Below are 16,294 nucleotides of genomic sequence, written 5' to 3'. Positions count from 1 at the left end.
TACATGTAATACTTTGATTGAAAATTAATTAATATAAATTATTCTAATTGCACATGTACTTTTGACTTAATGAAAAATAAATAAATAAAATAATGATCTATCGTCAATAAGTATTATTTATGCGAAAATAACTCGAATAAACCTTATATATACAATACACAGGAATATATTAATTAAATTAGTCATTATAAAATAAAAATTATTTATTAATAATTAATTTATATTTCTTCTATATTATGTTATTATATACTTATAGTTTAATAAAAATATTATTTTATTATATATTATATATATTTCGGAATATATTTATAAACAATAATAATAAAAATATACATAATAATTATATATGCATTTACAGAAATTCATAAGTTGGACAGAAAAATAGATACAGTAGTGCTCGAAAAATTGCACCACCTCATTTTTTAGGTTGTTCGTCCTTATACTGGCAGCTGACCTTTTAGAAAGAGCTTTGTTTGTTTTTTCTTGGATGACTTGCTGCTAATCCTCATGAGAATCTACATACTGTATCAGTACTCACCTTTACTCGTGTATCTTCCTCCCATGCTGTTTTGAGATCTGTCAATGAGGATCTTCTGTTTTGGAGATAGAGACGGACCAGAAATCTGCACATCCCCTTCCTTGCAGATGATACAAAGGTTGGCAGGGTTGTAAATGACAGTAACGGCAGTGTGCTACTGCAACAGGATCTAGAAAATTTGGGCAGATCGGCTGACAAGTGGCAACTGAAGTTTAACATTGACAAATGCAAAGTACTGCATATGGGTAGAAGTAATCCCAGAGAAACGTACTAACTGTGTGGAACTACACTTAAGGTGGTAGGAAATGAAAAAGACCTGGGAGTAATTGTGTAGTCAGATATGAAGTTTTCTGAGCAATAAAGACAGGCTGCCAGGGCAGATCATGGGGTGTTGTCAATGATATACAGGAATTTTGCTAGCAGGGAAAAGGAGGTAATTGTCCCTCTGTGTAAGGCAATGGTCAGGCCACGCCTTGAGTACTGTCGTACAGGTCTGGAGGTCTCATTTTAGGAAGGATGTAGATTTGCTTGAGCGTGTACAGAGAAGGGCAAAGGGATCCTCTTACCAAGAGACGCCTAAGTTCTGCAAATTGCAGTGGCTGGAGACTAGGCACCTGCGAGGTGATCTGATTGAGGTGTATAAGGCCTTGAATGGGTTAAGCACGCTGAATTCTGATGGGATCCTTGCACTTGTTCAGATTACGAACCTAAGGGGGCATGAATTCAAATTAAGAAAAGGCAGATGTAGAATAGATGTGCGGAAATTTGCCTTTAGCCAGCGGGTGGTTAATTGCTGAAACAAACTTCCATCTGTCGTTCTGGAAGTTGATAGGTTAAATAAATTGAAGGAGGAACTGGACAAACATTTAGAGGGAATTGTTTTGTAATTTTTTTTTTTTTTTTTGGCTGATGCTGCAAAAGCTCATACACATGCTTTCTTGCATCACATGCCACTACTACTACTACTACTACTACTACCTTTCTGTTTATACTGCCAGTTTCTGGCAATTTTCGTAATAAACGTGCCACTGTTGACTGATTTCAGTGATTCCTTAAACTATTTCATGCATAGATTATTCCTCTGCATTCAACTCAGCAACAGCAACACTTTTCCTAGGTGGCGTTAATTGCGAAAACGTAGCCATTGCAATAGCACAGGGCTCTTGGCATATGCACTTTATTTATACTGGCGCAAAAGTGATGCAATCATGTATGGCGCCATCATTTAAGAGATCTTGCTGGAGATGGATGATGCAATAAATAATTCTATTACGAAACCTATATAATATATTTCCCATTTCACAGATATTCGGTAAATATTGAAAGTTACGGAAATTTTTGAGCACCACTGTAAGCAAATAAATCTCATGTTGTTGTTGTACTTATTCCTAGAATAAAATAATATTAACTTTTTCATGTATGTACATAAACGAATAAAAAAAAAAAGGTACAAACTGAGGCATTATTAAAAATGCTTCACTGTATGAGCAACGGCACATGTGTATATTTATCACAACCTTGAAGCATCTCTCCTATGTATAAATAATACATATGAGGTAGATGTGGATATTACCCTAAATTATTCAAGAAATGGTTACTGTGCGTTGAAATTGTGTTAGACCGCAGTTAGTACAATCCCCACATTTCACCCAAATAGCTTCAGAAACTCCTGTGGGTGCTGAAAGTCGATATACAAATTTTAAATCTATTTTATTATTGATATAAATTGTCATTCGCAAGGTCACGATTGCACATTATCTCCTCACGGAGGGCGCCTTATAACTCACTTTGAAAATAACCCAATACGAATCCACCCTTCCTCCTCCCCAAAATTAAATTTGATAATAAACAACTTTGAGTTTATTTGTGTCCTTGCGCAGTCACCAATATCTTATTGCATCCCATCAGCTTTTAATATGGAGGGGGGGAGTGAATAAAGATCACAGATCAACTTTGGATTATACACATAAAACTATGCTTTTAACCCTATAAAATATTCATTATATTATTAATGCTATTGAGATATAAAATTCACGTTCTATTTGTAAAAACAAAGTAATTGAATTTAACCTATCATGATTGAAATTTACCAAGTAGAAATATTAATGTATTCAATTTAGCACCGGAAATGAGAACCGTTAAAAATTCATAAGAATTCTATTTGTAATAAATAACCGATTTTTTTATCACCATAATAAGAAACATTGATTACACAAAGGAACGGCATTTGTATTTAATGTTTTTTTTTTTAATTCTGCATTTTTAGTTTGGTATTTAAAAAGCAGACCGGTAGTTAGGTAAAAGCAAATATCACAACACCCGGAAATGAGAACAAAACGCAAGTTGCTGGTCACGTGATCCAAAGCGCGTGCAGTGATACGCATTCCAGAAATTCTTCGCGTGGCAGACGTACAGAAAGGACATTTTTTTGTTTTGTTTTTTTAGTAATGGCGTCGAATAGAAGTGAAAAAATATCATGGCTGTAATAAGACTAAAATTAAACGCAAATAATATTAGGAGTGCAGTGTAATTTTTCTTCCTAATTTACTGCTCCTAAGGTAAGTCAGCAATTTGTCTTAAATTCATGATTATGCTAATAATTTAAGTATGTCTAGTCGTTCTTTTTTGGCATGTCTTAGAAATTAATAAAACAACGGAAAAAAATTGAATTTTTCGTTCGCATTTCTCCTTGCTAAAGGGATTTCTAATTTATTCAAGGTGCGGTCTGTTAATTAAAAGCAAAACACTGGCGTAGAATTCTCATAATTCATTTCGGTAACATTTATTCCTTCTTCGAGTTAGGTGATACTTGATATGTTAATTGAGGAGTATTAATTAAACGAAATTCTCTCTTTCTGGTGTTTTTTTTTAGGAAACACCCAAAGGTTCCTTTAATCTGATTGTACAAATGAAAATATACGAAGAATAATTTATCAAAAAGGTAGCGTCAAACCGAATTTTTTTGATTAAATGATTTTTTGTATATAAGTAAATAAGAAATGTAATGATTTCATTCGTATTATTAATTAATGAAGGCTAATTAATAATTTATAGTAATAATGAAATAATTTATTATTCATAGAATTTTTAAGCAAAAAAGAAATAATCTAGATGTATATAAGTATAATTTTATTATGGATTATTATCAGCGCCACCTAGAAAACATGCTTCGGCATATCAAGTATTATTTTATTATCGGGTCTTTTGGTAACAATTTTAAATATGAGGCCTGTGATCAGAGGCCATCTGGAGCTATAATTCCAATAGAAAATTAATCTTACGTTGCTGGAAGATACATTAAGAAACTACGAGGGTGATTGACAAGGGGGAGAGTCTCTTGTGAATGGATGAATCCAAGATTATAGGGCCGCAATTTCAGACAAGAAGGCTTAGAGGGACGGTATGCTCCAAGCGCATGAAATACTAATAACCCTGTCCAGTGTGGATAAAGATAAACTTGTTATCACTGAAGTGGAGCGAATCACATAACATCCCCACTGGGCATAGTTGTCTGGGTTCTATCAGCTTTAAATAGATTTAAGGTACTTTTAAGTTATTTATCAAGAAGATAGCGTATAATATTCTCGCTATCAGTCTGCGGTTATCACGTAAGAACAAGAGATAATTGTGTTCCTTGGTTAAAAAAAAAAAAAAAAAGTTTATTCACCGAAGTACATTGGAAGTTGTTGCACCAACCCCACAGGGACTTTGCAAACTTTATCAGATTTTAAATTACAAATTTCGGGACAAGCCCAGGTTGGTATCATGAGATTCCTTTATGTATAGCCTCGAAACCAGACTGCCGACAGATGGCGTGCATGCTTGGTGCCATGATATGGCAGAGTGAGCCATAATATTTTTTTATTACTTAATCATCATTTATATTCGTATTTATTATTATTTTTTTATCCTTTGACATTGATATTTCAAATAAAACTTTTTTTAAAAATAAGTTTCATTTACAGTTCACTATTTCTGTAAATATTTTTGCTTAAAAACGCAAAAATGTCTTCAATGAGATAGCATGTTGTACTACTGTTTTTCTTAATATCGGCTTTCTTTCTTTCTTTCACAATGTACGAAAATAGCCTGGTTCGAATCCAGTGGGACTAGAAGAAAGTTAGCTAGAATCGGGCCAGATTTGCATAGTTTTACGTCCCACGAATCCGGGTTTTTCATTCAATGAACACTCCGAATTATACCTACAATTATAGACACATTGTAGTAGCCCCAAGGCCTTAGTTGCCATGTAATTTAACGCAAACATTTGTAAAGTGTCTTTCATTTGTTAAATTCACCAGCTTGTAAAGCAGTGGTACCTGCTTATTGAACTTTGCAATAAACAGAGATTACGAACGAGAGTTAAAGCGCATGCGTAATATAAACAAAGTGAATGTTTGAAGTGACTGCGTTGTTTATGTTTACTTCCTAATAGGGATCTGCAAATATTCGACTTGTACAGTATTAAATAGAAATAAAAGTGTTTTTTTTCTGATTATAGATAAAAAATAAATTGCTCATTTTATTAATTACGGGTCAGTCTGTTTTCGAAATCTTCAAACCTTTTTTATGTATGTTCAAACTGAACTGGGGCCGTTGCCTTGTGAATATATGGCCCTACTAACACAGCGCGATGAAAAAGCTTCTAACGAACGGAAAAACTAGCAATAAAAGTGCAGGGATGGCCCAGAAAGCGTTTATCGTTCAACTCTCTTTAACTACTGCGAGCGTTATAGTGTAGTATCTAAGCCACCCCTCCCCCCTCCCTAACTTACATTCCGATCTGCGCCTATAATGAATAATAAAACTAATGAACACTAATAGCCTACAATCGTTCTCCCTTTTAAGTAAGGAAAACCTATTAAGATGACGACCGCTAGTAAATGGCTTCACAGTCGCTACTTTTATGGCTCCCAACACCTTCCCGCCCAGAGCAAAGCACAGTTTTCTGAGTTATAGTGGAGTCAGCAATTCTCTGCAAGTAAATGATGCAATATATATTTCAGAAGGAATGGTTTTGTGCCAGCTCGGCTTCAGCCAAGCGCCAGATGGCCATAAAGACGCACCCCCTCCTTTCCTTCACACCCTTCCCGTATATACAGTGCATCCATCCTCTCCCTCCAACCAAGTGAACGAAAATAAAAACACTAAAATCACTTTTCTTTCCTCTTTTCTTATACTCCATATTTTTGAGAGTATACTATGGCAGCAAAACTGGCTTTTCTATAATCGTCGATGAGAAAAGCCCCTGTTGAAGTTTATTTTTCGGCGTATTCTTTTTAAAAGATGGCTATGAAGACACAAACGAGAGCGTATTTTTGCTACAGATGGATTATGTCTAACACCTCTAATTTAGAAAATTAAGTTTCGTTTTACCCAGATAGATTGCACGCCATTTCTCCATCAAAATAAGAAAAAGAAAAAAAAAGAAAATAGCCCACACCTAGTGATCGTTATATTTTTGAAAGAACGCGTACTTCATCTGTGCTATCGGGGAAATCTTCCTCATATAAAATTGCTATTTTTCAGATCAATAGCAATTAAGCCTAATTTGCTATCCAGATGAAAGAATACCCTGTTCTACCTACGCACGCAAGGCTGCTTTGACTTTTGGAAGAAGGCAGCAGCAGAGGCTGTTGCCATGGTAACGGGCAGTTGTGAGATTTTGCACACAGCCAGTGAGGAGATGGTTTTAGCGGTAGCTTTATGAAATTGGAATTTTCAGGGTTAAGATGAAGCACACACACACACTAACAGAGATGGAGTCTTAGATTAACAGCTTTTGGAACCATATCTTAAAATAATGACCTTAATGTATTTCTTATCAAATTAAAGAATATCTTTACAAAAAAATCTTTCCCACAGAACTCGTGAAAAAGATTAGGAAACTGGTGATGTTTAGCAGCATTTTTCAAATTTTAAACTATTTTTGATAAACAATCTGATGATCAAATTGCTTGAATCATTTAATTTTTCCATTAACTTCGAAAGATGGTATGAGAAAGACTATTCTTTTCAAATCTTCGAGATCTTGACTTCATTACACAGGACTTAGAAAAACTGGCCAACCTAAGTTAATTACAATGCTGTCTGCGATTACACCCTAGAAATGCTCTATCAGAAAAGAAAAGGTGTCTGAATAAATTTGCCTTTATTATAAAAATTAAGAAAGTAAATTTACATTTCGTTATTCACAATTAACTCAAAAAATAAAGTTTTTTAAATAAAAATCCTCTCATAACGAAGAAGCCAGAAATACAGAGTATTAAAAACGAACTGCACACAGTGTAGTAATGGCGATTCTCTTTGCTTATGTATCTCTCAATCTCATCGTGGTTTCCATCTCAACATAAGTGGTCAATGTCTGAAAAGAGGTTGGGAAACACTGCAGGACAAGCTGGTTTGTAATAGTTGTCCTGTAATGTGCATCTGATCAAAAGACCACAAAAGTCTTGAAACATTGCGATTAATTCGAGCAGCGTTAGAAAACAAGATGCATATTCCTATTTTTTTTATTTTTACTGTGGTGTTTGCATTTAATTATACCGAGATAAATTTCATCACCATCGAAGGACGAACAGCGGGTGTTAAAAGGATTGAACAAACAGTAAGCTAGTATAGACCTTACAGTCCAGAATCAACTGAATAGGAAAATGTTGATGAATTAGAGTATTCATTGCAGAGTATGGTAAATGCCATCGGCCTTTGTGCTCCCGAGAATTCTTCTTTTTCTGTTTTGATCGAATATCTTTGGGGCCTTGCAGCCACTCTCCGGAGTCCACCCCTAGAATAGTTAAAAAATATTATGTACTAGTTTTGGCTCTGCTTTTTTTAAGAATTTTGTACAAAATGCGGATTCATTCTGCAAAGGACTAGCCCCATTTGTTAAAATGGATGTCACTACCTATTTAAAAGAACTGTGGCATTTGACCAGCTTTCAAAATGAATTTAGTATATTCTCTATATCACGAGAAGAGAATGCGCCGAGATAGTTCCAGATAGCTCCGGTTCTTCCTCAATGCAAGATGGTATCACACAGAGTCGCCACCAAGTCTGGAATCTAAAAGAAGAACCCTATATAAATTAAAATAACGGCTGTTCGTTATTTTAGCTGTTTGTTCTCGTGTCACCTTCGGACAGTGGAGAAGCTTTGCAGTATTCAGTCTGAAACATTTGCTTGGTAATTTTACTATCGTTTGAGTAAAAAAAAAAGTTATCAAACTGATCCAATACCTTTTGTAATTAAAATTAAATAATCTAAAAATGAAACCGAAACATTAACTGTTCAATAACACCTTACTACCCAGAGATAAGAGTTTGTTTACCAATTAATAAGTAAATAAATAATTTCATGAATTAATCCTTAACTCCTTTTTGGTTATGCAAATTCACACTATGAACAAACAGTGACTTGTTTCTCATTTTTATAATCTTTAGTTATTTCGTGCGACCAAAGAATCAGTAGCGATGTGTCGAAAAATGGAACTTTTACCAGTCCACATTACCCAGAGCCATACCCTGCCGATGTCCACTGCACCTACCGATTTACAGGACGAGGGAAGGAGAGAGTGCAGATTCTCTTCACTGACTTTGATCTCCACTTACCCCACGAGCCACCAAAAGAGTAAGTTTCCAAATTAAAAATACACAGGAGTGATTTCAATTGAATGTGAACCAATATATTATAATAATTATCCGTAAAGTTGTTTTTTTTAATTATGATTAATTTTCCCTGTATTTATTGGGTGTTGATATCGTAAATTACGGTTTAAAATAAAAGTATTGTTCTGCATAGTGTTTTGTGGAAGGCGCCACGAGTGGTTTCCCACATCTGCGCTGTATGTACTCTGTGATGGAATGCAGAACTACTGCAAAGCCAGAAAAAGTGGAACGCCTGGTTTATGAAGTATTGTGTTTTGTTCTGTTGTTATGTCTCTGGCTGCTTGGCCGCAGGTCCTTACGTTGCCTGCCACCACCACGAAGAGGTGAGCCAGGCTGCACATCTAGCTGGCCTCTGCCAGGGTCGCCTAAGCTTCCTGACGGAGATCAAAGAAAAAAAAAACGAAGAAAGAGAAAGATATGAATATAAGGTATAGACAAGTTGGTTTTTAAAGAGGGGAAGGAGACGTCAGACTGATAGGTAAGGAGGTAGTCCACCTTGTGTAAGGCAAAGTAGGGGATGGGGTTGGAGAGTTAAAGTTACAGAGGGAATATACTCCTGCATGATCGCCATCTGGCGAGAGAACTCTGTATCCCACACCCAGAGGAGTGCCAGCAATATCCTTCCCACTATAGGTTAGCATGAAATCCCGCTCCCCAAGGAGGGGTCCAACGGAGCCAGCAATCCCGCAAAGTTTCAGTGCTAGCAATATCCTACCCATTGTGGGTTAGCAGCTAAATCCCACCCTCCAAGAGGAATCCAGGAGAGCCAGCAATCCCGTTGAGTTGAAATGTTCATTGAGGCGGTCATCCAGCCAGGAGGACTGTCCCATTCCTGTTCGGTTCGAAGCTAAAGACACCGGATCCAGCGCTGTTCTCTGTTCGGAAATCTTCATTCTTCTAAGCGCAAAGGTCTTCAGTAGGTTTTCGGTAGGTCTCCTGCATATATATAATTAGTGCCTTGTACGTGGTTTCGTCCATAAGCAGCGAGGACTCTTGGTTTCGTGGGTTTCTTTGAATTGGTGTAAGGAATTTGAGCCTACTGGTGTCGTAGGTGGGGCACTCATACATGAGGTACTCCCAGGACTCCTCTTTGCCACAATAGCATCGTGGATCTCTTTCAATCCCCATTTGCTATCAGTTTTTGGCGGACGAGGCCGTGTCCCTTAATGGTGAATGTCACATGCAGCCCAGGCTAGAACCAGGGAGGATGTCTTGAGTGTGTTACACTGATGGTAAAATCGCCTCGTGATCTCTCCTTTCGGTGTTGTTTCCCATCTTTGTTCCCATATCGCTTGTAGCTTTCTGTGATTCGCTTCTTCTCAAACTTGGGGTCAATTGCAAGGTCAAGCTGGAGGTTTAAAATTTCAGTTTGTATTCCTTTTCTGAGGTGGTAGAGTAGGCCCCATCCGATCACTTCGAGATATAGTGGTTGACATCCTCTTAGCACCTGCAAGGCAGGGGTACTAACAGTGCGCACGCCCTGCTTATTAACAGAAGCATGAACCTTTGGATAGTGTCCAGTTTCCGAATTTCTCACTAGCGTTCCTTGTCTGAACCGGATGGAAGCACCATAGCAGACTATGGGAACATAAACTGCTTTGTAGATTAAGGTCAAGGCTTGTGTTTTAGACCCCAGTCGACACTGCTCCCTGATCATGGCGGCATATCTCTGGATTTTAGTGGCTAAATACTTGAAGTGGTAATGGGACGTTAAGCCTGAGTCGATGTAAGAACATTTTCATATCAGAACATTTTCATTTCAACGCTGTGTTAATTTTATAATTTTTATTTTCATAACGAAAAAATGAATAATCACAGGTCGCGCTGTTATTATTTATTGTTAAAAAAGAAAGAAGTAATCAGGTGGCATCACCATTAAATGGCGATAATATATTATTATCGTGTTTAAAAGTTCTTTTTTAATTATGATTAATTTTCCTTGTATTGTATTTATTGTGTGCTGATATCATAAATTACTGTTAATATAGCATTAATTATGCTATATTAAACCGTAATTTACGGTTTAATATAACAGAAGTCGATACAAGATACTCGAAAATATGGTCACATGACACCAGTACGGCCTATGATCTCCTTCAAGGGCTAAACAGGCCTGACAGCGGTGAATCATGCTCGATATAAGGATGTCTATAAGATTCTGTGGCAAGAAATCCCATTTTTCCACCAGCGCAGACGAAGCTCACCAATTGATCGAGGAGTTGGCTGTCGGCTTACAGTGCGACGCCCAAGGGCGTCCCACAATCTTTGATCGAATTTAAGTCTGGCGATCGTGCTAGCCACGTCAGTCGTTGGATATCTTCAGTTTCAAGATGTTCCTTCTCCATGTGCAGTGGCGTTGTCGAGCATGAAAATAGAATCTGAGACAACCACACCCCTATAAAGTCGCATATGGGGTTAGAGGATCTCTTCTCGGTACCTCTGTGAGGTTACGGTACCCCTATCAGAAACATGAAGGGGATGCGGCGGTTGATCATTATTCCGCCGCACACGAGAACACCGTAAGTGTCCCTTTCTCTGATGGAGGAATGGCACTGCATTCCTCGTATTCTCCAGATGAAGTAACGTCTATAATCTGTTTGTAGGCTAAAACGAGTCTCATCAGGGAACAGGATTTGTTAGGGCTCCAAGTCACTCGTTCATGGCACCAGTTTCGACGAGCTCTTCGGTGGTTTGGGATTAATGGGATACAAACCGTTGGCTTCCTTACGTAGAGTCCACTTGAATTGAGCCTTCTTAACAACTGGTTAACACAAACCAGTTGGAAATGTTTTAACTTGTAGCTGCAGTAACCTCAAGAGACAGTTGGTGACAGGACATCGTAGGGTTCTGTCTTGCTGTTAGAGCCAAATAGCGGTATGTTCGGGTTGACGTAGCCTCGGGCGACCTTGGCCAGCTTTACTTGTAATGGTTCCTTCTCCTGAAACTGCTTCCATAGTACCGAGACGACACTGCATAACACATTTAAGCCAACGTGCCAACTCCGCCTCCGCCTGCTCGGCTTCAAGTCATCCAATGGCCCGCCATCTCAAAGAATCATTTAAACGACGATGACTTGCTGTCCTGAGTACTGTGGCTATCCCACTGAGTAAGCCAAAAGCCGGGAATGAAGTGATGTTATCGCAACCCGTGGTTTTATAAGCATGAATAATTTGCATAATGTGCAATTCTCTAAGATGGTAGATCGATTTCTATTGAATATTCGGAATTTGCATGCCAAAGATGCCTATCATATCAAATATTTGCTTTCGGTGATACTTTTCACAATAAAATATTCATGAAAAACATTTTCTTCTGTTAATTTTGTCGAGCAGTGTAGTTTTTTAAGAATATTTTCATATCAGCTATGTTTATTTTATAATTTTTTTTTCCATAACGAATCAGTGAATAATCAGAGGTGGCGCTGTTATTATTTGTTATGAAAAAAGAAGCAAATAACCTGAGGTGGCGCTACCATTAAATGGCGATATTGTCAACAATTTATCATTATCGATTGCTTCATTATTTCTAATAACATTAGAAGCTGAATATCCTGGATTTCATCAAGTGCTTTCGACCATGAAACGGTAATAATATCAGCTCCCAGTGTCATTAACCAATTATAATATTCGCCGAGTTTAATGATTCATTTTTCTTTGGTTTTGATTTTGATTTATGAATGTTTTTATTCACTAATCTTCGACAGAAATCGTTAGATGTTCTAAAAGCAATTTTAATGGCTACTAAAATGTGCTTTTCTTGTTAAAAATTCATTAAAATAAAATTATACGAAATAATTTAAAGGCATTTTGGTTCCATCGATCGCGAGAAGAAAAAAATTCAGATTTCTGTTAGAAAGCGAGCGTTCTTACACGTAGAGATAGAGAGACCTGGGGGGGAGGAAAAGAAAGAAAAAAAGAAACAGCAATACAAGAAGTGCAAGATTGGTTGCAGGTAAACACTTCTGCGTAGTTATATGGATTGTTCCTGTATGTGTCAGCTACTCAAAGCTCAATTCTCGTAGCTAGCATGTCTGTCACAAGGAGTTTCATCACCTGACAGAGAATATCTTCCCTTTCTGCTTCAGTTAACGCTTTCGTCAGTAACTCTACGTGTACTTCGCCATCTCGACCCCTTTGGAATCCGTGCTAATGCCCTCAACTGTTGTGATTGATGGGCGCAGCCATATCCCATTTTTTGTACTATTCATTCTCGTGCGTCTGTATTGGTCCTAATGGTTTTCTCTCTGTATCTCTGTTTTCGCAAATATTTCTTTGAGAGTCATTTATTTTATTTTATTTTTTGCTATAGACTTCATACCTGCTGACATCAGCCAGGAACGTATTGAGCAGACGAAAATTTAAAATTTTAATTTTTTTTTTCAGTTGTCGTCTGCTATTTCTTTATACAGCAGATTCTGTTAGCACAAAAGCGAACAGTACGAATAGTGCCCATGTTTTGGGCGTAAATTTAAGGGGCGCGATCAATTTTATTATAATCTCTATATATTATTATTTTTATCTTTATCCCTAGTTATTAATACATATTATTACGATAATATTTATACTTATCATTATAATGATTATATATTTCTTATTTTTTAAAATATTTATTAAATGTTAATATAATTATTATAAAGAATATTACATAAGAATAGTGAGAAATAAGTTCTTGTTTCTTCATTGGTTTGATCAGTGGACTCGAAACGTAGATTTAAAAAAGTTTTTTAGCAAAATATTTTATGGTTGATAGAACTAGGGACAGATCTTTTATACTTTCCAGGTATAATTTATTAAAATTTAAATTTTAAATTCGGTACGTTTTGTCTTTATTATAAAGGCTTTTAAAAAATGTCAGGTAATGCTGTTTTTAAAAATAAATATAAAAATGTTTTTATAAGTAACGCTTTAAATATTTATTTAAAATGTAAGTTTTAAAAAGATAAAATTTAAATATGATATAAATATACATAATTTTTTTATTTTAAATATGCTGTAAATATATAAAAATGTTTATAGATCATTCTATTTTAAATATAAAAATGTACACACAGTTCTAATATAGTTAGGGAAGGGCGTTACGTGGTTGTTATCCATTAAGAATTATTAATATGTATAATTAACCACTCTTATACCACGTGTAATTATTAATATGTATATTTTATTTAAGCATAGCCTAAACTAATATATATACAATTGGGTAACGTTTCAGGTATGTTGCCGATACCATCATCAGACATTGCTGCACGGTCTGATGATGGGTATCGGCAACATACCTGAAACGTTACCCAATTGTATATATATTAGTTTAGGCTATGCTTAAATAAAAAATATATATATTAATAATTACACGTGGTATAAGAGTGGTTAATTATACATATTAATAATTCTTAATGTACAGGCTGTGTTATTTTTAAGAATTAGAAATAAAATTTCATTAGATTAGACTTATGTAACGAGAAATTTTATTAAAAATTAATTATTTAAAATACTTAAAAATAATTAATTTAAAATGGTTAAAAATTAATAAAAAAACTTAAAATAATAAAATATAAATAATTTAAAATACTTAAAAATAAATAAATACGAATTAATAGAAATTTGTTTGAATTAAAAAAAACTCTCTAAATTAAGGAAAATAAGGGCCCCAAAAATTATGATGCACAGGGTGCCGAAATGTTTTCTCCGACCCTGCACGGAAAGAAACCCATATTCATAGCCAAAGATTATCTGAAAATATAAAGATGCGGTTCATGTTCAACCTTCGATAGCCACCATTTCAAATATTTTTCTGTTTTATCGTGCGCATTACTTCAATTGGAAACTAGGGCTGACCTTTTATCTTTCCGTCAGAGTTTGTTTGTTTGCAGGTATTTTCCAGTTTGCAGATAAAATGACTCTCTCTCTCTCAACGATTAGTGCTTTCAACCATTTTTCTTGTTCCTTCCTTCGATGTCTTACAACACCCTAATAGCAGATAACAATTTGGACTTGTTCTCTTCTGTTCTTTGCTTCTACTTAGATCTGTGCTTTATATTATGTTGTATAACACGGTGTGGATAACAATTTCCGCCTTCGGCTTATCTTTAATTTCGTCTGGTTCTTTCCGATAGATTGATTCCAGATTTAAGTGGGCTCTTTGTCTGGATTACTGGACGTTCTGTTTATTTTCTGCTGTTGGAAATGGTACGATTTTATCTGTTTCACCTATAAAAGTTCAATAAATATTATCTCTTTAAAAAAAAAAAAAAAAGAGTCCATTTCAAATATTAGTTTTTATCCAGAGATGGCGGTTTGTTCAAAGAGATTTCTTAAATATTATTGTAGTAGGGTTTTTAGGAGCATTGGCGACTAAGGCCCTATTGCTTCGTATAAATTGTCTGTATATTGCTCGTGTTTTGAGGTCTATTTTTGTTTGCTGGATGAAAAACCCGACTTTCCGGGAGAAAAAACAATGGTAATCTCGTCTGAGACTGACTAACTCAGCCACGTAATGAAAAAAAAAAAAAAAAAAACCGATAAAAATTCCTTTGCCGGCCGAGGGGGGCAAAGTAGCGTGATAACAGTTCTATGCTTTTAAAAATTTTCCATATTTTTGAATTATTGACGGTGACTTAACACGTCTCCTGATTGGTTCGAAAAGTAAATCCCAACTTGTGTATGCGAAATTTCTCCCTATTATTCCATGATCGATTTGCCTATTTTGCGTTCTCATGGCAAAGTTGTAGCACAGTTTGTAGGATCGCGTCTTCCCATGCCGGGTGGAAAAGACCTGAGTTTCAGCCCCTTCGACAACGGGGCTAATTTTTATGGGCCTTTTTCACAATGTGGCTGTGTTAGTCGGTCTCGGGCAAAGTATAGTTTTTCATCCAGAAAAACAGAAAATCGCTCTCAGAACACACGCAATTTACAGACAATATACAAAAAACAATATGGCCTTAGTCGTTGATGCTCCTAAAAATCCTACTACTGCAACAACAGCAGCAGCCTATTTTGCTGCTGTCCTTGGCCGAAACCTATTAACTTGGCCACAATGTGTAGAAAGTCGAAAATTTCTCCGGGATTCGAACTTAGGAATTTTCCACAAGATACTGAAGGATTGTGATCATTACCATGCCATTCGCTACATTACTGAGCTATTCGCGAGAGTCCTTCACTTGCTTTGGCTCGAAGTCTACATAATCCAATGTTCTTTGACATAAATTTGTCTATTCAGAAAAAGTTTTTATGGAGACAAATAAATTTTGTCCTTGGGGAAACGTACATCTTAAAAAAATGATAAAATCTTGTTAAACGATGCCACTTCTTATAAAATAGTATCATTTCTTTGTTCCCATTTCGAAAAACGAGATGAGTTGTATGTTTAGAAAGGCAACACTTTCAAACGACTGTAAACCTCTTGAGATTTTAAAATTTACTCTGGCTGTTCTCAGCAATTCTGAACCCTACCTGCTATTCAAATACATTACTTCATATCCTCGTAGGGACCAAAAACCTCTTCGTCGACGTTTGGCATTAAATAAGCTACAAGTCAGCAGAATCCACTTCTGTATCGTACTCCCGGGTTTTCAGCAAATATTTATTCTTACATTCTCCGATGCTAAAGTAAATTTAGTTACAAATCTATGTTTAGAGATTGGGCATAAAGTTCAAAATACATTTACCTTCATGCAATGTTTCTTGTGAGAATATTCTCTTTTGAGTATAATTCCCATTAACGATCTGAGAGATGTCATCTAGCATCCTTTTGTGCATGTATCCTTTGGTTTCCTTCTGTCTTACAGGAGCTCATCAACCGTTGCTAATTTGGCCACCTGAGACTCGTATCTTTGATTAAATTACAAAATGAAGATATTGTGTAAACACACGAAGATACTTAAAATCATAACTCAGTTATAGATAAATTACTACCTGTTGGATATCATGGTTTAGATGGATGTAAAAGTACTTGCTCTTAATAAAACTACTGGAATATCTTAATATTCTTAAAAATCTAGGCATTAAGGAGTCCTCATTAAAATTATGGCTACATCTGGTGATCAGAATTATGTCATCAACTGGATAACTATCTATCTGTCGTAGACAGTTCAATTAAAGG

General features: G+C 35.9%; 1 protein-coding gene across 2 annotated transcripts in view; it reads left to right on the top strand.

The window, feature by feature from the left end:
• Positions 1-16,294, top strand: part of LOC150083704 (suppressor of lurcher protein 1-like) — a 363,928-nt gene that overhangs the window by 311,664 nt on the left and 35,970 nt on the right. For both annotated transcript variants that reach the window (XM_090378137.1, XM_090378136.1), the window contains exon 8: positions 7,976-8,162. In XM_090378137.1, coding sequence (XP_090234263.1) covers positions 7,976-8,162 — 187 coding nt within the window. The remainder of the gene's footprint in view (positions 1-7,975; positions 8,163-16,294) is intronic.

This window comes from Mastigoproctus giganteus, chromosome 7 (assembly GCF_048544385.1).
Source record: "Mastigoproctus giganteus isolate SK-2022 chromosome 7, ASM4854438v1, whole genome shotgun sequence".
In the NCBI taxonomy this organism is placed as follows: Eukaryota; Metazoa; Arthropoda; class Arachnida; order Uropygi; family Thelyphonidae; genus Mastigoproctus; species Mastigoproctus giganteus.
Note: the sequence above shows the minus strand (reverse complement) of the source record. Positions and strands in the feature narration are given on the sequence as shown.